Here is a 24,530-nt window from a genome sequence, read left to right on the forward strand (position 1 = left end):
ATAGATTTTTGATTTCACCAGAGTGAAACAAGATCAAATAGAGCCACTTTGCTTCAATATATACACCAATACAAATTGATAGATTTTGATTTCACTACACTGAAACAAGATCAAATAGAGCCACTTTGCTTCAATTTATACAGAGTTGGTTTGGCCATTCCTCCTGCTTCTTCTTCTTCTTCTTCTTCTTCTTTTGCTTCTGAGTGACACATTGATTTCACCATTCTTTTGCTTCTGAGAATGACAGATTGATTTCACCATTCTTTTCTTCTTCTTCTTCGTTTGCTTCTGAGGATGAGAGATCGAATTTCACCAGAGTGTTACATCTGACAGAAGAAAGAACAAGCAGAGACACTTGCTTCAATACAGAGTCAAGTCTGCATACTCCTCTTCCTCCTCTTTCTGTGAGAATGACTGATTTCACCAGAGTGTGCTATTACATCTCACACAAGAAACAGATAGAGGCACTGGCTTCAATACAGAGTTGATAAGCCATCGTCCACCTCCTTATTATTAGTATTCTTCTTCTTCGTTTCACCAGAGTGCTAAATCTCACACAAGAACAAGTAGAGGCACTTGTTTCAATACAGAGTTGATTCGCCATTAGCTCTTCTTCTTCTTCTTCTTCTTCTTCTTCTTGTTCTTCTGAGGTTTTCTCACCTTCTTTGCCTCCTCTACAACCTCATCCTCCCTCTCCTTCCCTCGCGCTTCTTCCATCAGCTCCACTCTCCCTTCCCATCTTCTTCTCCTTCTGCTTTCTGCTCAGCTTCTTTCATGGTTGCTCCTCTTCCTCATTCATCGTCTCCGCCTGTTATTCATCGAACGAACAATCTCCTCCCCATTGATTTCCTCTCCCCTTTGCCTTCCTCGCTCGTAGCTCAGCCAGCGGTCTCTGAGCAGCAGCAGCTGCAGCATCCATTCGCCCTCGGAAAGTGTTCCGGAGTTCACACCTGCTCGCATTCGCGTCTGCTCCAAACTCTGTGTTATGGTGGAACGTCCTCTCCTCTGCGCAGAGTATGACTCTCCGTGTTCCTGACTGGGACGTGACCAACGGATCAGAGATTGAATTCGCTCCTGCCGATCTGTTACCTCTTTCGAAGGGAAAGCTCGATCATCGAGCTCCAGATGCAAGAGCAACCCTCTCATTCGCCGCAGCTGTGTCAGTATCTGGACGCTGTCTCTGGCTCTCTCTGTGTCATTCCTTCTCTAACAATGGCACCATCTCGTCATTGACGCGAAATTTCCACTGCTTGTGTGTAGGCCCAATCATGAGCTCGACGGAGTAGGCTGGCTTGAACAGCAGGAGTTCACGATGCAATCCAGAGATGGCCGAGGAGCCAGTCGTTCAGTCTGGACACAAGGGAACTCGTCCTGGATGCCGGATTGCGCAGCTGCGAACGGAAGTGTATCGCCCAAGATGGATCCGGTCAATAACGATGGTACCCTTGATGCCATCCTCAACGAAGTGGTGCACGCCGTGGATGTTCCGGTGCGGCATCCCGCCTTCCAAGAAGACGAGTTGCTGTCATGGCTGCAGTACCCTATGGACGATATTTTGGACAGAGGCTACTGCTCGGATTTGTTCGGAAATTTGCCGAATTCCAACGTCCAGATAGTGAAGCATTCTTTCAATCAACTCGGCCTCAAACCGCAGGAGGCGACTTTTGGTGCTCCTGGGTCTGGATTTCGCGGCATTTTGCCTCCAAACCCTGGGATTTCAGGGCTAAATGGTCGCTGCACGGCACCTCCGAGCAGGGGAGGGACGGAGTCCTGCGGTAGCGATGCATTTGAAGCAAAAAATAGGGTAGCAGGTGCAGATGCTGCAATGGCTGTAGGTGCAGGGCGGGCTGTAGGCCTCACCTCTCAATCGGGAGGTGAGGTTTTCAGTATAGTGCGAGCCACCACACAGCCTTCTCTAGCCAAGTTTTCGCACGGTAGCTCCCCGAGTGCGAATTTGAAAAGCTTGGAACCTTTCGCGAGCCATCCTCCCAACGAGGAAGCTTCTTCTCAACCTCACAACTCTCTAGGAGCTTACGCCACCACTCCGCTTCCAACTCTGAAACCCTTAGATACATCGTCTTTCTCCACATCCCCATCGCCTCCGGGTAGGCTTGGCACCAGGAATTTTTCTAATTTCTCCCGTCCTGTAGCAGCGACTAAGGCCAGTCTGCAGCTGCTTGGTGCGGGAAGTGGCCTTACAAACCTAGAACGCGTGCGACAGAGTGTTGGGAATCCGGCAAGGTTGGAGCTCAATGTTAAGGAACCTTCCCTGGAAGAATCGATAATTACGGTCAGCAGCGGTTTGGTTTCTTATGTACCACAGATCCATGTGGAAGAAGCTTCCCAGAGCGATGCAACGCGCGAAAGATGGCAACTACCTCCCAGCTCATCGTGTGGGCATGAGGGCAATCTAGGGGAAGGAAACTTAACGGGTGGAGACAATGTCTTCAACTCAAGCATGGGTAACAGTGCCGTCACGGCGGCTGAGAAAGGAGTCGAGCCATTAGAGACAGCAGAACAAACTGCAACCTCGCCTTCTCGAGGCTCCGGCAATAGCACAGAAAAAAGCGGCAAAGAGGCTGGCACGACCTCCAAAAGGAAGTTCAGTGGAGGAGATGATTCAGAATATCAAAGCGAGGTAACTGCCGTCTTTAGCTTTTCCCTTTTTTCTTCATGATGCAGTGGATTACCATGGCCAAGAGCAAAGTTTCCTCTAGGTCTCAGGGTGTTTTGTGGTACAAATGGTAAGCAGGACGTGGAGGAATTCGCAATGAACAAGAAGAAGCCACCCTCAGGTGCTAAGAGAAGTAGAGCCGCAGAGATACACAACCAGTCTGAAAGAGTATGTTTTGAGACACCCCCTATTTTGTGTGCTCTGGATTGTTCTTCTGAATGAGGGCCAGTTATGACAGGCAATCTCGTATGCATCAAAGTTTCCTCAAAATCCTCCCTCCATCTACGGTTTTGGTTTTCAGAGGCGAAGGGATAGGATAAATGAGAAGATGAAGGCTTTACAAGAACTGATTCCTAATTCTATCAAGGTAAGGTGCACTAAGTACCAACTATTTAGCGAATTTCACATCCATTTGGTCACTTTGGATTGATGACCATGCTTTGCAACCTTTTGAATATTCCATGCTGCGTCTTGCAGTCTGACAAGGCGTCAATGCTTGATGAAGTAATTGAGTATCTAAAGCTGCTACAGTCACAGCTGCAGGTTTGTTTATCAACCGCTGATAGCAATCAATTTTTTGAATTTCCAAATTCTGGTTATCTTGCAGAGAGAATCATGAATAATACCTGGACTGCTCCAATTTGTTAGTCTGAGCCTTTTTTTATAATGCATCTGCAAACAGACGATGTCCATGAGAACAGGAATAGGCATTCCTCCATCAATGATGCCTAATGTGGGCATGCAGCATCCGCAAATGTCCACTTTGCCACACATGGGTTTGGGGATGGGGATGGGAGTTGGACTTGGGATGGGCATGGGGATGAGCATGGGGATGGGGCTCATAGACGTTAATGCTGCTGCCGCTGCGGGATGTACAATGGTCTCACTGCCACCGTTTCCTGGTCAAGCACCTGTAGGACCTGCATCCTATGCTGCTGGACTGCAGGCTTGCCCACCGTCTTTGAGCATGGTGGAAACTCATGCTCACTTGCAAAGCTCCAACATCATGGATCCCTACAACGTCTATATAGCACACCAACAAGTTCAGGTAAGATTTAGTCAACCTCTCATTTTACCCCCCCCCCCCCCCCCCCCCCCCCCCCCTTTCTGATGAGATTCTTCCAGCATGAATAGTATGCATTAGACATATCACAAGCATGTGCACTTTGACACACAAACACACATCGCCACACATTCGCTCACATGCATGCACACAGAGGGTTTATACACATTCAGATGTGCTTTCTGGATATATTCTACCCAAGCTTATGCAAATGTGCACATCCTCGTGTGCAGTAAGAGAAAGGCATAAGTTTGGTTTACTGATATTTTTATTGTCTCGTACGTTACTATCCTAGCCCATGATTTGGCCTTACTCCACATATTGGGCTAGCTATGTACTGATGAGAACATTGGCTTTGCTTACTAAGTTTTTTTCTTATTTACTTTTAATTTTGTTTAAAGTCACTTACAAACTCTCTTCTTCCCTTTGTTCTTTTACTTGTTGTATAAAAATTTTAATTTGTAAGATTACCCGGCTATATATTAGTCTTATGAAGGTTTCTAGTGCATGTGGGCTGAATTTCGGAACACTTTGGCTTTGCCATATCAACAACAGAGCGGTTTAAGGATAAATGCCACCTTCACGAAGTTGATGTAGACATTCAACTTTGATATTGTATCTGAGAAAGGCCTACTCCGCTGTTACCAGGATGTTACAGGGACTCACTGTCTATATTCTCCTAGTATGGTGTGCACTGTGCAGTATTACATACTAGGGCATATCAACCTGTGTTAGCTTTGAATGGATTATACTATGAACACACATTCCTTGCTCTTCTTAACACGATTTTGACATGAAATCCACATACTTAGGTATCTTTGTGGTGTGCAGCCTGCTTCATTGAACGTGAACATGCACAGAAATGTGGAACTGTACAACACTTATATGATGCAGCAGCAGCAACAGCAGCAATGGCAACTACAGCTGCAACAGTCACAACAGGCTCAAGGGAACAATGGAAGCAAACCTGTTTAAAGAGGTTTTTTACTTCTGACATTCTATTGCATTCCAAGAATTGGTAGTCTAGCTGAATACCTGTTTTTAATTGTCTTCGTCATGAAGATGACTTAAAGGACTGAAACTGAAGTAGGCACAGGACTCTGCATGGGGAGATAAGATTGAGGGAGAAGGTGCTGCACAATCATCTAAATACTTGTTTTTGACATGAAGACTCTTTCTTTATGCAAGGAAAAGGCAGAGTATTGAGGAGTATGCACTGCTACTGAATTGTCAAATAGAGCTCTCCAAAACTGACTGGTTTGGAGTCTCTCTCAGACTCAGAGGCCCTGGGAATGCCGCGCCTAGAATATCATCAATGGAGAAACAATTTGGCTATGTTGTGTGCATCAATTGTGCTTTGCACGGAATCAACATGACAAAGTGGCTAAACATGTCCACAATAGTCAGACTCATGGTGCTTTTGGAACCAATGGTGGGTGGAATGTTTGTAACAAAGTTCATGCTAATCTACTTAAAGGGCTGGTCGTGAGAGATCTTGACTTTTTGGCACACCTCACAATGAGTAACATACTTACTGATGTCACTGCAAAGGTGTAGAACTGTCTTTCAAGTGTTTCTGAATACCTGTGTCCACCAAGTGTTGAATCATTGGCAGCATGTAGCATGGCTGGACAGAATCGAGAAAGGATACAAGTTGTCCTTTATAGAACAACCAACCATCATGAATGGCATAACATTACTTTGCACCATTGAGTCTGAAACTCTGGAATGTCATGGTACTGGTTTAGGGTTTACATGCATCACTTTTGACATAGCCCATCGGATCTAGAGATCGAGGAGACCATATCCTCCGCCAAAGCACAAGACTGCTCGATTGATGCAGATACGGGATATCCTCGCAGCCCACTGGAGAGCCACCACGGTGCCGGGTTTCGGCTGCTGAGTCTCAGCTTTCATTTTGTAGTTGAGTTTTGTTTGAGCTCTTGGGCTGTTAGCTTAGTATAGCACTCCACAAGGGCCCTAGCGCTCCCTTTGCTTCAGCCCTTCGAGGTTTGTATGAGTTATTTTCGCTGGGTGTACTTTGACCCATAGGCCCACGAGGCCTCCCAAGGACGCTAATATATTTCTCTCTCTCTCTCTCTCTCTCTCTTTTCCTTTGCTGACAAGGATGGCTTCTGTGGGATGAGATGAAAGCAGGGAATGCCGTATATATATGCCGAGGAGGGAAGCCTGTCCCCTAGACCTCCTGCTGGCTGACCCATGAGTCTATATGGCCGACCAATCAGTTAGCAGGGCCAACCAGCTGCCAGGTGCTGACAGGTTGCCAGACCCTGGGTCAGGTTTGACCCAACCAGCTTGCTGACTGTTCACCCTCCCTAGACCAGATCTGGTATGGGGGCACAGTGCCTGAAATAGGCCCTTCTTCTGCCTACTGTCATTGCTGCCTACTGCGACCAGGTCTCCTCATATGGAGGCTCACAGGTGTGACCGTGATCTCTAGCAAAATGTGACCTCTGTAATGAAGAAGAGAGTGAATGATGACTAAGTGGGTCTCAGCCAATATGTCCAAGGGGTAGGCCTGCCATATTTGACTGAGAGGATGCCTCAACAGGTCCAATGTGGCCATGCCCAATAATCAATATAACCAGGCCTTGACCCTGATGCAGGAACAGCTTGATAATCAGTCATATGCTCAACCGCTCTAAAAGCAGTGTCATTGAAATTCTGTGCCTGCTGGGCTCTCAAACAAAGTCTGCCAGAAGTTACTAGTGAACTTTGAGTCTCTATCTGATACTATAGACTTGGGCATGCTGAGAATTACATCTGATCCTTGAAGTGGTGCCACCATGAAGGGTAGATGATCCAAGTACCCCTGGATGTGTACCCGAAGCTTGCCGATGATGGGGTACACCTTCTCTTCTTGGTTCTTGAAGGCTATAGTTGCCTCCAAGGCTTCTCCTTTATCCTCTGGGGCTATCCCCAAGTTGTGTGCCATCTCATGAGAAATAAAGTTGTGAGTAGCTCCACTATCGAACAAAAACAAAGCGGATTGATCCTTTACGTGACCCCATGTTTTCAACAAACTATGGGTGTCGTTTACAGCTCCCTTTTCTGGAGGTGCTTCCACCTTGTTAACTACCAAAACTGGCTTTTTGGGAGCTGCTTCTTTGTTGCTGCTGTTTTTGGCAGCTTGAGGGCATTCGTAGAAGTTGTGGCCTCGCTCGCCACACTTGAAACACCGCCCCTCGGAGTAATACTTTTGCTTCCGTTGTGGAGACAATGAGCTGAAAGTGCGGGCTGCTTTCTTTGAAGGAGGCTGGCTGGCTGACTTTTGCTCTTTTGGTGCGTCCTTTGCTGTCTCCTTACCCTTTTGTTCCTTGGAAGAGGTTCCCTGGGACTTCTGCTTGTTGCTGCTGCCGTTCCGCTTGTTGGAGAAAGACTGTTTCTTCTCCACCTTCAAGGCGATGTTGATGGTGTCTTCGAGAGAAGTAGGAGTGGCAATGTCCACCTGATGCTGAACGACATACCGTAGGCCAGCAAAGAACTTCCTTTGCTGATCTTTTTTATCCTTCCTACTGAATGCTTGAACTTTTAACAAAGTATCCCAAAAACGGTCAACATACTCACTGACTTTCCCTTCTTGGCGTTGGCGGAGGATGTCCCACTGCACCATTGTATCTCTCTTAAACTCCTTAGGCAGGAAGTGCCTCATCAAGTTCTTCTTGAAGCGCTTCCAAGTGTGGGCTTGCTGTCCAGTGTTGACCATAGTTGCCCACCAGAGTGAAGCACGGTCTTGCATGTGCAGGACGGCAAACCGGATCTTCGCCTTGTCTTCGTACTCGTCCCCCCTCAAAGAAATACTCGAGGTCTCGGATCCAGGCCAGCAAGACCTCGGGCTTGTCCTCTCCCTTGTACTTGGTAAACTTGAAGAGCTTATCTCCAAGAGGTACCTTATGCTTTGCATACCTTCGTCTCCGTGGACGTCTCGAAGGAGATGGACTCCGATGACGCCGTCTACCTCGAGGAGGGGAAGAAGAGGATGATCTTCCCTCCTTGTTGGAGTTGGTGTTGTCCGCATGGCCTCTTTCTTGGGATTGGGGCCCTATGTCATGAGTTTCTGTAGAAAGAGAAGGGGGACGGGTAACGGAAGGGGCAGAGAAGGGGGACGGGTGAGGTTGTAGTCTTGGAGGCAGGGAGGAGAGGTGTGCAGGGAGAAGGGGGGGGGGTGGGTGGTCCGGATGACTGCAGGTTCAGGGCAAGGGGACAAGGGGGCAAGGGGAAGGGGGCGATCAAGAGGGGGGATGGCCCCAATCGAGGGTCCACCGAGACCTGCTCAACGGGGGCTCCAAGCTCCTGTTGCAAAGGGACCTGGGCGCTCTGCTCTGCTGACGACTGCGGCCCAGTCGGGAGATCAAAGAAGGTCTCCTCCTCCTGCTCCATAGGGGCAACCTTTGCTAGCTTCTCCCGAGGCTGGGGGATCGCCGATCAGGCTCTCTCGCGCTCTCTGACCCTAGCCCGATACCTGTGACGCTTGAGGGCTTCTTGCTGGTCTTCTTATGTTCAACCTTGGTTCAAGTCCCCTGAGAGGGATCGACCCAAGGTGTTTGCGAGTGCTATTGACGATGTAACTGCCTGGCCTGATACTGGGGAGCCCTCTGCCCGTGCTTGGGCTGAAGGGGAGCCCCCTGCTACTGCCTAGGCTGCTGAGGAGCCCTACCTTGGCCTCTCAGGAAGTCCTGAGCTAAGTGTCCCATCTATCTGCATCGGAGGCACTGGCCTAGAAGCCCAGAGACCTCAACTCTCTGACGTAGTTCGCCTCAAGCAAGCTAGGAAGTTGAATGGTTTATTGCTCTAGGAAGAGTAGTGTCCGAAGGACTTGGGAGTACCAAGATGGTGACGATGAGCATACCAGCAGGCCATGGTGGTAGTTAAGGCCATTATAATGGTTTTGGATGAGGTAGATCAGACCCTCATCCGAAGTGTGCACAAGCCGGCAGTCACAAATCTGCCCAAGGCTTTGGAAGCATCTCAGGATAACCGGAAAAGGGTTAAGGATTTCTATCAAAACTTTGAAAACATGCAGAGAGTCAGCTATCAATGAAGTGCTAAATTTACTGTCTTGCAGCCTGCTTCACGGGTCCCAGATGACTGCCTTGGGTATCATGGAAACAGGTGCCAACAACCAATGGAGGCAATGCGGCAGGAGGAAGAGCAGAAAGAGGGCAGCAGATCCATCAATTAAATTAAGATAGAACAAATAAGAAGGTGCCAGTCCATGGCTCTAAGTTGTGCAAAAATTACCATCAATAATGTTCGAGCAGCATCTTGGCTGTTCATGTATGGGAGTACACTGTGGGGCAATTTTTTTGTATCTGAGATATGCCCTGAGATATGCCCATTTTGCAGTCAGTGAATGCACTTTGTTTCAGCTGCATATTTGGCTATATTTTCCATGCATGTGGTTTCTTTTCATTACTTGTGTGCACATGTTGAGTAGAATCTGAAGCTTAGTGTGATCCATGGGCATCATTATAATCTTCTGCTAAAAGCAGTCCTTATCATTTATTGCACTTTTGTACTCAAGCCTCTGGCTGGGAGTGGAGGGGGTATGTTTGGTGTGGGGAAGTTCGTGAAGGTATCTTCCATGGTCTTCATTATCTTACTCCAGTTGGTGATTCTTGTCATTCCTGCAAGCTGAAAGGATAAATGAGAGAGAAAATGAGACAATATAAAACAACCAAAAAGTACCTTGCTGTATATCCCCCTCGAAAATCCAAAATCCTGTCATTATTGTTGTGTTGAATCAATCAATACAAGTGTTGTCTGCCCCTGGTAGGGGGTTAGTTGGATAGAGGAGACTCAGAGAAGGGCTGGGTTGGGTACCGATTTAATGGTGATCCCTTTCGCACTGACAGGGGATGTAAGGGGTAGTTGTATGTTTTCCAGGTTAGGTTCTTGCTTGGTTCATGGGGGGCACGGCTCTCTTCTTGCAGGGTTGCCGCTGCCTTGGTATTGTATGCTTGGCTGCTTGGGCTTCCAAGGGCCTTCAATGATGAGGCACTGCAATACAAGCTACCCAACCAGATCAGCTGGATGGGCTCGACTACCAGACAGAAAGCTCCAAACCGTGCAACCATGTATGGGATGCGAATATGTCATAGGGATGTTTTTGCCAGGTGCTCCCCTGGCCGTAAGCTCACGGATGAGCTAAAGGTAGTTGTGTTCCATTTGAGATTTGTTGGTATGTATGAGATATATGTGCATGCATGTGGGGTGTGTGACGTGTGTCGCACGCACATGTACTTCATGGTGGGTTTTTACCTCATGTCGAGGTTTCCCACACAGTAATATAAAGTATTACCCCAAAAAAAAAGTGTGCGCATGTGGCATAAGCCAAAAAAATTGTGTATGCATGCGGCATTTTTATCGCAAATCCTAGAACCTTATTTGTTTGTGTGTGTGAGATGAATGCCATTGCACTGTATCAAAGACGGTAGCAATATCCTCCTGTAATAAAAGAACATCTTGCTCAGTGCACTTAGCATATCTTCTGATGCTTATAACTGGCTGGCCCTTTACATGGGACTTTTTTTCGTAATATAATGGCAAATGGATTAAAAAAGTGTATATGTATCGCTGCGCATATGTGTCTCCCTCGCTCCATCTCTCCCCCTCTCTCGACACACGAACAACATATAAATATAAATAAAAGTAAGTAAATAAATAAATAAATATGGAGAGAGAGAGAGAGAGACAGAGAGAGAGAGATTATGAGGTATTAAAACTCTTTCTTTTGACTTATCAGGAGAAGTGTTAGGAGGTACTTAAGCTCTTCCTTTTGGCATGTCAGGAGCAAGCTTCAATGTATGTATTTATATTTCTGGTGGCAACTTCATGTATCCCTGCCTCTCAGAGTGTACACTTTCTTCAGCTAAACCAACTTTAGTCTGTATTCTGGCTGCAATTGCCTTTTTAAAATTTTAAATTCAGGTTTTCTCTGCCTTTCCTTCTAGATCAAGAAATTTACATTTTGTCACCTATTCTTTGATCAAATAATCTGAATTTCCTAGCATTGGATTTGATGTAGAAGGAATATTGATAGAGTATCAAAATGTATTGAACATGGTATTGACAGGACCCATGGCTTCACTGTGTAAGCAAGCCAGTAAGTTGCACGTTTAGCAGTATGCCTCTCAAATCTAGGTTTGTGGATTTGAAGGTGATGGATAAAAGGGTGCTTGTCACTGCAGTCAGAGATTTTCAATTTCAAGCTTACATTTCTCTGGCGCAATTTGTATGTTTTGTATTGCATGAGCAATTTCTATCCTATAAATGTGTCGATAATGACTCCAATTGCATCTTTGTTTTGTCTTAATCCTTTGTAAAGATTGTCAAACAACCTACAGTTGATTGGTCTTTTACTTTCCCAGTATTTCTCTAACATTTTGTCACATCAGGAGCATCATAGGTGATTACCACGATTATACATACAAAATCCCAAATTCATTTGGTTCATGAATCTATCCTTGTCTATACTGGACTTAGGCACGACTTAGGACTTAGTACTGCTCGATTTACATTATGTAAACATGTATAGGCCTACATAAGGAGTAACAACCTAGCATGGTAGATTGAATAGCATAAGAATGCCTCACATGATCTAAACAGCCGTAACATGCCTAACCATGCCTCTCAAGTAAGTCCAATTATGTCAATTAAATAATCTTATTGTATCAAGGGCTATAATACAGTCCGCCAATCCTTCCCAGTACGTCTAACAGGCCGCGATGCAGTTCGGAAACTGCTAGGCGACAAAGAGCGCAAAGGGTTCCATCAATTTCCACGTGCGACGCGTAAGAGGGAAGATTGCCCAGGACGTGACGAAAGAGGCCGTCCAACCGAAGACATAGTTGGTCTTGAGATTCGATTGCCCAGGGGCTCTGATTTGTTTGCTGTGACGCGTCGCTGCGATCGGTCTGCCTTAGCATCTTGTGGCGCTGTCAATGCCTGCTGTTGTCTGGTGCGTTGTCGTAGCGTCTCTCTGTGTCGTTGCATCGCGCAGTGTCTTAATCTCTCATTTGGTTTCGCTATCAATGATCGCTTTAGCTGTTTCTCCTCTCCGCCCAAAGTTTAGAACTCTCTGGTGGTTGAGATTTTCATGTTTTTGCTGACTATCACAACGACTCTTCGCTTCCTCAGAACACAAGAACCACGAAACAGCGAAAGCAGTGCCTCTGCTGTCAATCGCAGTACTCTTTAAATGATCGCAGGAAATCATCGCTGGATTGCAAAGAGCCCAGGTTTCAACAACACGACGGAATGCGTTTTCCCGTAGTGAATGTCGCACGTTAGCCTGTAGATAAAGCTCTCCAAATTCTACGTTCACTGTTTCTGCGCCGCCTCGCGTAGGGTATATAGGAGCCAGTGGGAGCAGTGAGGCATAACTCTAGACAATTTATTCGTTCGAGGATTGTTTCGTGTTCACAGCGGCAGCCCACGACAACCCCCTCCTCTGTCCCTTGGACCGCACCCTCCTCTGCCTTGCTCTGGACGCATTCCCTCTACACCACTTTCAAGTGGCAGGCGCAATATGGATTGTGGAAGCGCAGCGCGGAAGAAGTGGGGGGGCTGAAGCACGATCTTGAGCAGCCATTAGGTAGTAGCTGAGCGATGCACAAGGGAGGGTCTCTGAGGCCGACACTTCCTTGGTTTCTCTACGGAAACCTGGGGCAAATCGATCCTATCAGATTCCCAAGGGTGGTTTGTGAGCTGCCCATGGAGCTCAATGTGGACGAAATCACCAACAAATCGTGTGTATGCGCAATGCTCCTCCGCACAAGCAGCAGCAGCCAGATCAACAAGAATGAGAGAGAGCATCATGCGCGGGCTACGCTTCTTGTCAAAAATTAGTAGTAGTGGCCTTCACATATTGCGTACTTTGCTGATTAAGCAATGCTGTTTATGCTAAAATGCGAGTCCTCTTTGGATTGATCGTTGTTTTTTTTTCCCGCCGTAAAGTTAGATATATTAAGAAAGGGAGAAACAATTACAATCCACGTTCCAGAGTGGAGGTACTAGCTTTAAACCCACAGCCTTGACATGCATTACAACTTCCTCTAAACTTTTTTCCATGATGCACTCTGCGGAAAACAATGGCATTCCTGTGCCTCCAAATGATGTCTAATCACTTGTAGCCTCTGATGCATTAAGTCGTCGAGGTTTTCTTGTCCCCCTGTAAGCTGCTTTCCACTTGATTTTTACCTGTATTTTCATTTTAGCTAGTCTTGCCTCTATTTCCTTCCATAGTTCCTGGGCAATCAAGTAGGTGCATGTGGGTCTCTCTGAAGTTGTTGCAGAGCGGGCACAGCGGAGATATTCTCCACTCGGCGAGCCTAGCTCTAGTTGGGAGTGTCCCCATTAGAATCCTCCACATCAACAAGTTGGTGGAGGGCGTCATTTTCCAGCTTCTCCTCAGCCTCATTAGCCATGTGCTGTCTCTGTCCATCGCCATTGTCGTCCATAGTTGGATGCTTCTATGCTGATCATTTTAGCCTATTATGTAGCATGTTCAGCTAAAGTCCTACTCACATCATGCAACTTGATTAGTCAATCTATAATCTGGAGCCTCGAGGGCGATTAGGAAAATGATGCATTGAAAGCAATTTTGGCTCATGCCAGGAGTTTATCTCCACACGTTTTTTAGCATTGCAGGCAATGCTTTCCTTACACTTTTCTTAAACAATGTCCTTCCAATCGTTTTAGGCCATGTTTTACATCTCTCTTTCTCTCTCTCTTTCCCTCTCCCTCTTCCCAAATCAACTTGTCCCTCTAAGGGTAGTGCTCACGAATACTTGTATTCGCTTGTTTCGTTGACATTTATTAAGCTAAAAAAGACACCAATTTTTCAAACAAAAAACAATCACACTAATTTGTGAAGCACCCTAATTTCCACCACATGAAAGTGTGTCCCCCCACTCGACAACTTCGACACTTTTCTTTAACAAACAAAATTCAAATAGGGTCTCTTCGAATGTTTGAAACTATTTGTATTTTATTGCATTTGTAAACAAAGAAGAGAGCACACACGATAATAATAAACCAATAGAAGATGTACTCGCCATCAACACCTTGACTCGTAAAAGGCTCGTGCCAAACGAGTTAAAGCCATTGAACTCTAACACACTCCTTGCACATAATTAGCGCTTTGTCAGAATTTGTCAATCACTATTTTGCCTTTGAAGGTAGAGCCCTCCCAAAATATGGCATTTAAGGCAAGAGATGTTTGCACATATGCTAACTATATGCGGGTCGACTTAACCAATCGTGATTCTTGTCAAATAGTCACCTTGCATGTTCTGCATGCATACATATTCCACTTGAAATACATTCTCGAAATTGATGGGTTTTATAGAATAGAGGGTCCTACGATCACACAAAAGAGCCCTGGTGAAGGTGGAACATGTTTTGTATCGTTGTGTGTGGATGCTACCACTAGTGTCTTGAAAGGAGAGCCTTTCAATGGGACTCCTTTGTTTGTCTCAGAGAAGAGTATCAGTACATAGGTGCCATGGGTGTCCCAACAAATGGAAACGTGAAATGTCCTTTTGCTTTTGTTAGGACGACAATCGCATTCGGCATTGTGAAGGTTGACCTTGACGGTCCATTGTCTGAACAAATCATCATAGCAGATGGGCCGAATGTTGAAGATCATGCAACAGTAAGTCTTCACCCTTTCCTAAATATGCCACCCATCACGAGCTTCATTGGAGCTCACCACAACTTTTGTTTTTGTATTTATCGTTCGTGAATCATTGAAGGCAAACCCTCTCACACATAGTGCAAGAATTCAATGACGTGGGGCTCGTTATGTATATAGCAAAGAATATTTCTTACATGCGCGTGTGAGCTGTGATCGTGCTTGCCCTTTCTACTATACATGCACTAGCCCACATAACATCTTATGCATTCCTTCTTTGAAAGACGTGTTGTACTTCACGATGGCTCACACATTGACACGAAGCTCTGTGGCGCTCACTCAGAGGAGACCTAGGATTGCGCTGCTCGTTCATGGAGTACCACAACTGCGATGTGGTGGGATACACGGAACCTGTTGATGGACCATCGCTCCTCTGGGCATTTCGCAATAAACAGCTATGGATTCATCAGGGAATTTGAGGCAGATGCGTAGACATATTACTTGTATAGTCTTCCCTTGTAGCGTATAAGTTGAGGTTCAGTTCCATTGTGCATACTCGACTGAACTCACACAAGATTGTACATACATTGGGATGGGAATAAAACCTCTTGCGTTGCATAGTTATGTAGGTTTTCTTTTGTCATTGTTCTTCAGTTAAAGGCACTCAACACTGTACATATTGCCACAGTGAAATAAAGGCCCTTACTTGCATTACTGAGTTGGCATCCATTGCAACGTCCCATACTTGTTTGGTTCAAGGCATGCAAGATTGCACATATCACCGCATAGGAAAAAAGCCCAGGCATTGATTTCAAAGTTGGCTTGCATGGCACTAACACGATAAATTCTCATGCTATGACCAAGACACTACTCAAGCCATTCAGCGATAGCATGCACACAACACCCGATAAAGAAGCGCTTCATGAGAGTGCACCTCTGCACGACCACACTGTAATTGCATGTTCACCTTGTTCATTGACCTCATTGCACACAATGTGACATGGGATGATGACTTCATGGAGAATAGCTTGAACACAACAAATGTGCTTAATTGAATTACAAAGCTAGTCAAAACACATCGTTGCTTGATGTCTTATACAAAAACATCTCCATGGTGGCTTCTGAAAGAGCACCGCCTTGGCATAAGCTTCAAGCACCATGCGAGAATCATGGAACTAATAGCTTAACAAAGGATGACATTGCATCTCTCCTTAAATGCTCCTCAACGTTGATGCAAGAATCATGGAACTGATAGCTTGATAAAGGATGACATGTAGATCTCCTTAAACGCTCCTCAACGTCAAGGGATTTGGTCCATGATTGCTTGGTGCGCTTCTTGGAGACATTTTGCACATCATTCACTGTACTGGTTCACAATGGTGTTGCATTAATACAAACAATAAAACTCGGTGTCAATGAAGGCAATGGGAACCACACAATATTGCTAAATGATTGGTCTTGCCCTGCATTAGTCGCTCCATTGCGTCCGCTTCAAACAAAAAGGGGTTATACGACTTGGATTGAGAAAGGCCAGTTGCAACTGGCCGAGCTTGTCCATGTGTTCCTTGAGTCATTTGCCAACAAGCTCGCTTGGGTTTATAATGACCATTACACTGATGGACGTTACTCCATCTAATGCAATCGAAGCAAGATTTTAGGATGAAGGCAAGATCCTTTCAGGACGCGGGCCATGCTTCGGCTGCACCACCAAGGAATGTCAACCAATCGGAATATCCCCCCAATCCTAAAAACTAGACACAAAACCAATCAGTTGACCATGTCCAACACTCGAGAGCGCCAAGGAAACGTAAAAGGGTAAGTAGGTCTTCTTTAAATGACATACAAGAAGAGGATTGAGGATAGCCCTAGATTCCCATGCGCATGTTGTGGCACTTTGGCATTCGATTCCAACTTAAAGAAGCTGCCTCCCACCTATAAGTCCTTGCTAGAACAATAGGAAATTGGCATCGCAGACAATGTATCCAATGCACGATGCATTTGTTCAAACTGCTTATACTAATTGAAGAAACAGAAAACACCAAAAGTCTACTCGAGGCATATGACAATGCCTGTTAAAACAACATATGTGTCTGTGGTGGAAGAGCGATTGGTAGCGATAAGACTACCCTTCACATAGATTCAAGAATTAACATATGAAGGCCTTTACATTTTACATGGCAGTGTTGTAAATGTATATGTGGACACTGACAGAGCGCAACGTGTCCTGCCACGATTCTTATCCAAGAACACAACAGTGTTGTGGTACATGGAAATACCGAATGGAGACCATTCTTGTGCTTTAGGACAAATGGGAGTATGTCGATGGGTCTACACCTAGACCATTGGCCGATCCAGCTACCAGTAGCTCTACTCCATCTGTTGTCACAGCACCAGCAACGGGATCTATATCGGGATCTACATCTGCACAAACAGTTTCTGCACCGGTAGTAGATCCTACCATTGCCCGAGCTCAAGCAAAATGGGATAAGAAAGACAAGTATGCCTATCACCTGATCAAGCATAATGTGCAAGATGTCATGCTAGGACAACTCAACATAGTCAAGACATCAAAAGAAGCAGGGGATATGTTCGCAGCTCTCTATGAGTCCAAGAACACATCTAGGATTCTCACCCTGAGAAACCAGATCCAACCAGAGTTTCCGAAACAGTAGTGAAACCGGTCATGCTTATGTACTCTGCATAAAAGACTACAATAATCAACTTGCAGCAGCAGGAGAGACTATGAATCCCACAGAAATGGTTCAAGTAATCCTGAATGGACTACGAGAAGGATACGAGAATCTAGTCCAGAGTATTGCCATCCAATGGCAAATTCCAACACTTTAAGAACTTTAGTCAGTTCTACTTGGTGAAGAACTAAGGACTCAAGCCATTCAAGCATGTAAAGGTCATTCTAATGATCAGGCATTCACAGCTTCAGACAGAAACAGAGGCAAATGCAGAAACAGAGGTAGATCATACCAGAAAAGTAGTCATCATCATCATCAACAAAATCAAAGTCAGCATCAGCATCAGCATCATCCTCAGCAACATTAGAATCAGCAAAGAGGAAATCATTCCAATCGAGGAAGATTTCAAGGACGAGGGAATGCATCCACCAATGTGTCAAACATTCAGTGCAACTATTGTCACAAGTTTGGACACTATGAAAGAGATTACTGCAAGAAGTAGTACGACCAAGGCGGTCAATCCAGCGAGGAAATTCTCGAGGAAGAGGAAATCATCATGGTGGACATTCTAGTCATAGTCATTTTGCAAATGAACATGGAAATATGTTTCTTGCAAGTGAGAAATTACATCAAACTGATACAATGCACCTAGAGACTGATTTCAATCCCAAAGAGGATTTCAGCTATCAAGTCGACCAAGTGGAACAGGATCCTTGGTACATAGATAGTGGTGCATCATCTCATATGACAAATCATCAGGAATGGTTCATAGAGATGAAACCATTAGGGTAGAAAAATGTCATCTACAAAGCAGACAATACACCAAATCTAGTTCAAGGGACAGGTGTTATCCCTATGAACAATTTCACTGGTACAAAAGGATTAGTCAAAGATGTGCTCTATGTTTTGAAGCTCAGCAAGAACCTTTTGTTAGTAGGTCAAATGACGGAACACAACTACAAAGTCATCTTCGACGGTGATGAATGCACTATTAGAGACAAATCTAAAAGATGTCAGCTAGTAGCAAAAGGTGTCAAGGAAGGACGCTTATACAGAATGCTAGCTATAGTACCAGATAAGCAAGCCATGTTAGCTCAAATGCAATAGATGCCACTATCTACAAAATGGCACAAGAGATATGGTCATGTCAACTTCAAGTACTTGTTAGTACATCTTAGGAATCGGAATATGGCAATTGGGATTCCAAAGCTACAGTTTCTTGGATAGGTTTGTGAAGCATGCTGCTTCGACAAACAAAAGCGAACCAACTTTGTCAAAAGTACCTCTAGTGCACGAGGTATTCTTGATTTAATTCATACAGATGTATGGGGTTATGCCCAGACTCACAGCATTAATGGTTCACTTTATTACTTGACCTTCATCGACGACTACAGCAGATATTGTTGGGTCTACTTTCTGAAAGAGAAATCTTAAGTGTTTTCCAGATTTCAAGAAGTCAAAGCCATGGTAGAAAACCAAACAGGCAGAAAGATCAAGGTCATGAGATCAGATAGGGGAGGTGAATACATGTCTTCAGCATTCATGAACTTTTGCAGAAATCACGGCATTCGAAGACAATTCACACGTGCAGATACTCCTTAGCGAAATGCAAGAGCTAAAAGGAAGAATGGGACTTTAGCAGACAGTGCTAGAGCAATGCTTAGTGAAAATCATCTTTCGAATCAGTATTGGGCAGAAGCAATAGCTACAGCTAACTATTTGCTTAATTGGCTTCCTATCGAACCGATACAAGGTATGACTCCTTATGAAGCATTCATTGGACACAAGCCATGCATTGGGCATCTCCACATATTTGGTTGCATAGCATATGCCGACATACATGATGATCATCGCAGAAAATTGGATGCGAAGTCACGCAAATGCATCGTGGTTAGCTACAGTGAAGAAAGCAAAGCATACAAATTGTATGATCCCATCAACCGCAAAGTCATTATCTCCAGAGATGTAATCTTTGATGAGGAATCAGAATGGAAAACCTCTCCTACACAGGAGATAGAAGCATCGACTTCACAGTCATCTACAGAACAGGTTGATGAAGAAGAGCAAGAATTGCCAACAACACCCCAAGCAGAGCCACAGCGGCTCAGACGGTCTACTAGGGAAATCAAACCACCAGCCAGATTGACATATGCTCAGAAAGGTAAAGCAACTCAGGTGGAAACCACCAACTATGCTCTTATGACTACCATCATGGCTACAGAAGAGCCAATGTACTTCGAAGATGCAGTAGACAAGCCAGAATGGCAAACTGCTATGAATGAAGAAGTGGATGCTTTGTATAAAAATAACACTTGGGAATTATGCGACCTTCCACCAAGAAGGCATTGGCTGAAACATAGCTACATGCAAATTGGGCGAGATTTGCCAAGGGTGTCTCTGCCACAAGTGTGGGTGTGGATGTAGCTTTGTTAGGAGGGTTAGAGTGGTGTTAGTTTGTGAAGGGACTGTCATGTTAATAATGTGTCTAATATTATCATACATGTGTAGGGAAATGTGCCGGCGTGAAGATATGAGTGAATTTATGCAAAACGAGGCCCACACGAGGGCGCGAATGAACGAGTGCCAGGGATGCTGAAATGGTGTGCAATGGGCTAGAAAAATCCCTATAGCATAATGTTTTCGTGTGTGAAATCTGGGTTCAAACGGAGTTCAGTTTGGGTCCCAAATGGATGAGTTACGAGGGGTTAATGTAGGGGTAAAATTGACCTTGGGGGGGGGGGGGGTAAAGGGTGGTGTGAATGGACTTAAGGTCCAACTAAGGGGTTGGAACCAAGTTGATCTAGTTATATTAACTATCCTATTTGTCTAATTAGATGCCTAATCAGTTAGGCTACCCTAACCTAGTTAGGGTTAAACTGACCACAGTTAGTTCAACTAACCTAGTTAGGGTAACTAACCAACAGTTAAACTAACCTAGCTAAGGTAAAAAGTAACCAAACGTAGGTTAATACTAATCGAACCCTAGTTAATACTAACCTAGGTTAAAACTAACCTAACCTAGCCTAGTATAACTAACCTAACCTAACTAAGATTAACTTAACACTAGAATTAGCTTTAGGTTAGCTTTTGTTTTTGCCAAATGTTTGCTCTTTCTGGCTATTTTTGTAGGAAGAGCTGGGTTCTCTCAATATGCAGGGTTCCGAGGCTTTTTGTCACCTATAGATATATTGGGGTTGTCGTTTGTAGTATACATGTAGCTTAGGACCTCCAATCGTATTCCGGTGAGAGACGTAGGCTTAAGTGTGGTAAGGAAACAAAGTGTATGCATGTGTAAAAGAAACGTGTATCATTTTGTTTGAGGTAATGAAGGCTTTCGCCTTCATTGGAGGTTGTAGGGTTTAGGAGGAGTTTAAGGGTTAGGAGGAGGTTCCAGGGTTTAGAAGAGGTTCCAGGCTTTAGAAGGAGGATCCAAGGTTTAGAAGGAGGTTCCAGGGTTAGAAGGAGTTCCAAGGTTTAGAAGGAGGTTCCAGCATTAGAAGGAGTTCCAAGGTTTCGAAGGAGTTCCAGGGTTTAGAAGGAGGTTCTAGGGTTTAGAAGGAGTCCAGGGTTAGAAGGAGGTTCCAGGGTTTAGAAGGAGGTTCCAGGGTTTAGAAGGAGTCCATGGTTAGAAGGAGGTTCCAGGATTAGAAGGAGTTCCAAGGTTTAGAAGGAGTTCCAGGGTTTAGAAGGAGGTTCTAGGGTTTAGAAGGAGTCCAGGGTTAGAAGGAGGTTCCAAGGTTTAGAAGGAGGTTCGAGGGTTAGAAGGAGGATCCAAGGTTTAGGGTAGAGTGCATGGTGGAGAACTCATCTCCCTTGTAGATCATGGAGTTTTAAGGGTTGAGGAACAAAGGGTTTAGGGGGAGCATAAGAGTGGGAGAGGAAGAAGGTGTAAGAGCATGGGGGAAAGAAGAGAGAGGAGGGAGGAGGAGGAGGGAGGAGGACAAGAGAGGAGGAGGAGGAGAAGGGAGGAGGAGGAGGGAGGAGGAGGGAGGAGGAGATGGAGAGGGTGGGTTGCAAGGTTGGAGGAGAGGGGAGGAGGAGTTGCAAGGTTAGGACATGCTTTTGGACATGGAGTGCAAGGAAGCATGGACACTTGAGACAAATGCTTGGAATACCAAAGTAGACTCAACACAATGCCCCAAAGAGTGTGGGCTTCATTCCATTATGGGGTATTTATACAAGTTGGAGAGCTTCTCTCTCTGCATGTAGGAATTGTAACACAAAGTTGTAACACATTCTCTTTCTACATGTAGAAATCGTATGTAGAGGTTGTAACACAAAGCTATATCACAAAGTTGTAACACATTCTCTCTCTACATGTAGAAGTATGTAGAAGTTGTAACACAAAGTTGTATCACAAAGTTGTAACACATTCTCTTTCTACATGTAGAAGTCGTATGTAGAAGTTGTAACACATTCTTTTTCTACATAAGTTCTTGTTGGCACAGAGTCAACACCATCCTACATAGACAAAGGAATTTTACCAATCTACACAATAGGATGTGCAGTATCATCACCAGTCTCCACAAATCCTGGTCTTTCCATTTTCCTTGCATCCTGCATCCATTCTGCATGACCTGTCATGTAGTTTGATGCACCTGAGTCAACATACCACACATCATTGCTTTCTTTTGCACTTGTCATAGAATTGGTCATGTGCTACACCATAAACAAATGCTCATTTCTGTCATCACCCTGTCTACTAGAGGATGCATAATTGCCTTGCTGCAATTTTCTAGTCATGATGTCATTCTGCTTTTTATAGCAATATTTAACCATATGACCCATTTTACCATAGTAGTAGCATTCAACATTACTGTTTGCATTTTGGCCTCTCTGCCATCCACCACGACCTCTTTGGCTCCCCCTGCCTCTAAAGTTACCACATCCTCCTCCATAGGACTAGTTTTCTTGAATTTGCCGCATATTCTGATTTTTGTCACAACCTCCAGATTGGCCTACTCTACCTCTGCCTCTACCTCTTCCAGCATTTGAGTAGAAGACAGTTTTTTTTGAAGTTCCTCCTGAAGAAGATGCACCAGCATTTCTCTACTCTTTAGAAATTAGAAGAGCAATCAACTCCTCAAAATCAGGAAAACTCTCACGGACAGTAATGGATGTACGGAATTGTGCATAATCCTTTCCTAGACCATTCAAGGTCACAAAAACTAAATCATCATCTTCCATTGGCAACCCAATAGAAGCAAGTGCATCTGCAATCTTCTTCACCTTCATGTGGTAGTCATTGATGCTCATACTTTCTCTCTGCACATTATGCAACTCTTGCTTGAGCTACATTTTCCTGGCTTGCGTATTTGTGCTATACGTTTTTGTCAAAGTATCCCATGCCTCCTTCGGTGTGCTTGCATCCTGAATATGCACAATCATATAATTTTTTGGCTCTCTCATGCTAGCCTTTAAAGGCCTGCAGCTCCTGTTGATGGGGAACATTAGGAAAAACTGGTTCTTGTTCAGCTCTAGTAATGAACTCCCAATAGCCTTTTTCCCTAAGGAAATTTATCATTCTCAACTTCCATGCTTGGAAGTTGTTCTTGTCAAGGCTTTCAATGACTATCTATGGAAGAGCATCAGACGCCATTACAGAACACTGCAAAAATATTTTGTCACTACAAAAAACACAACTTCTACCTCACAAGGGCAAATCTACAAAATTGATGAAAGTGGTATTTGACAAAATATGAAGAGGGGAGAGGAGAAGAGTGGAGATGAGGAGAGAGGGCATAGCTAGAGAGCACACCACAAATGACTAACTGTACACTAGATTTAGTTGAAAAAATAGAATATGTACAAACCCTTTTAGGGTTAGGGTTAGGGGATCTAACCCTTTCCTTTATAGCACTCTATAAGGTTAGTGCTATGCACACATGATCACATGATGTTGAGCATGAACTCTCAACACCTTCCCTCAAGATCAACATCATGAAGTAGGCCTTCCCTCAAGATGATGATTCTCAGGAATCGAAGAAGGATTGAGCATTACATTCCATCACACCCCTTTAATGGGAATGTCCTTCCCCTGCGTCAAACCAAGAGCTAGTCGGTGTTTCTCAAATAGCTCTTTACCGAGTGGTTTGGTAAAGATGTCTGCAACATTTTCTTTGCTATCACAATGCCACAGTGTGATGTCACCAAGTAACACTCTTTCTCTGATGAAGTGCTCTCTGACATCAATATGTTTTGTCATGGAGTGATATACTAGATTTTTGGCCAATGCTTGAGCCGATTGATTATCACAGTATATTGTTGTTGGCTTTGACTCATCAAAGTAATCTGTTTCTAACAATAGTCTTCTAAGCCATATAGCCTCACATGCACCTGTAGTGAGTGCCCTATATTCTGCTTCAGTCTGCTTCAGTCGAAGACAAAGAAATAGTTGGCTGTTTGTTGGACAACCATGATATAGCACCTTGACCAAGGAAAAATCCATATCCCTGTGTCGATCTCTTGGTCTCATGATCTCCGGCATAGTCACTGTCACAGTATCCATGCAATCATGGATGACTTCCTCTGTATTCTATCCCAAACTGTCTTGTTCCTCTGATGTATCTCAAGACTCTTTTGGCTGCATTCCAGTGAGATTGTTTTGGATTTGCCATAAACTGTGCTAGTGAGCTTACTGCATAACAAATATCTAGCCATTGATTGTCAGATATATAAGAGATCCAATGAGCTACCTTTAGTATCTGTCATTGACTATAGGCTTTTCTGAATCTTCAGTAAGTTTCAAACTCTATTCCATGGGAGTGGCTACAATCTTGCAATCTGCCATATGAAACTTCTTCAGGAGACTGTCAACATACTTGAGCTGACTCATGAATGTGCTATCTGAATCTCTCTAGAACTCAATTCCAAGACAATAGTGCATAAGTCCAAGATATTTCATGTCGAACTCTACAGATAAGTCTTGTTTCAATTTTCTGATGAAGCTATCCTTGCTTCCTATCACAATTAGATCATCTACGTAAAAAAGTGCAATAGTAATGTCTTCCCCTTGAACTTTGTAGTAGAGAGTATGATCTGCATTGGACTTCATGTATCCCAGATCAGCGAAATACTTGCCAATTCTACTGTACCAACTTCTGGGTGCTTGCTTTAAGTCATAGAGACTCTTCTTGAGATGGCAAACATTTTTCTCCTTTCCTGGTTCAACATAACTTGCGGGTTGTTGCATGTAGACTTCCTCATCTAGATAACCATTGAGAAATGCATTCTTGACATCGAGTTGATACACATTCCATTTACTGAGTGTCGCTAGTGATATCAAGAACCATATGGAATCCATCTTTGCTACTGGAGCATAAGTCTCATCATAGTCCTGACCATATTGATGTGCAAATCCTTTTGCAACTAGTCGTGCTTTGTATCTCTGAATACTGCCATCTGGATTGTACTTCACTTTGTATACCCATTTGTTGGCTATGGCCT

The 24,530-nt window shown here is 44.5% G+C and overlaps 1 protein-coding gene across 3 annotated transcripts; it reads left to right on the plus strand.

The window, feature by feature from the left end:
* Positions 1 to 510: 510 nt before the first annotated feature.
* Positions 511 to 10,949, plus strand: LOC147887765 (uncharacterized). 3 transcript variants are annotated; one of them, XM_087393728.1, is made up of 8 exons: positions 511 to 1,159; positions 1,261 to 2,638; positions 2,753 to 2,842; positions 2,976 to 3,041; positions 3,152 to 3,217; positions 3,357 to 3,722; positions 4,569 to 4,716; positions 10,504 to 10,949. In XM_087393728.1, exons 1-7 carry the CDS (start codon positions 1,017 to 1,019, stop codon positions 4,710 to 4,712), a joined length of 2,253 nt encoding a protein of 750 aa, XP_087249854.1. In that variant the 5' UTR covers positions 511 to 1,016; the 3' UTR covers positions 4,713 to 4,716; positions 10,504 to 10,949. The 3 variants fall into 3 exon arrangements, with proteins under 3 accessions (XP_087249854.1, XP_087249856.1, XP_087249855.1); XM_087393730.1 differs by having other exon boundaries at positions 10,549 to 10,949; XM_087393729.1 differs by lacking the exon at positions 10,504 to 10,949 and adding an exon at positions 4,926 to 5,089.
* Positions 10,950 to 24,530: the final 13,581 nt, after the last annotated feature.

The sequence above is a fragment of the Dipteris shenzhenensis genome, chromosome 22 (genome assembly GCF_047967505.1).
Source record: "Dipteris shenzhenensis isolate YYH24624 ecotype China chromosome 22, Dip_SZ_1.0, whole genome shotgun sequence".
Taxonomy (NCBI): Eukaryota; Viridiplantae; Streptophyta; class Polypodiopsida; order Gleicheniales; family Dipteridaceae; genus Dipteris; species Dipteris shenzhenensis.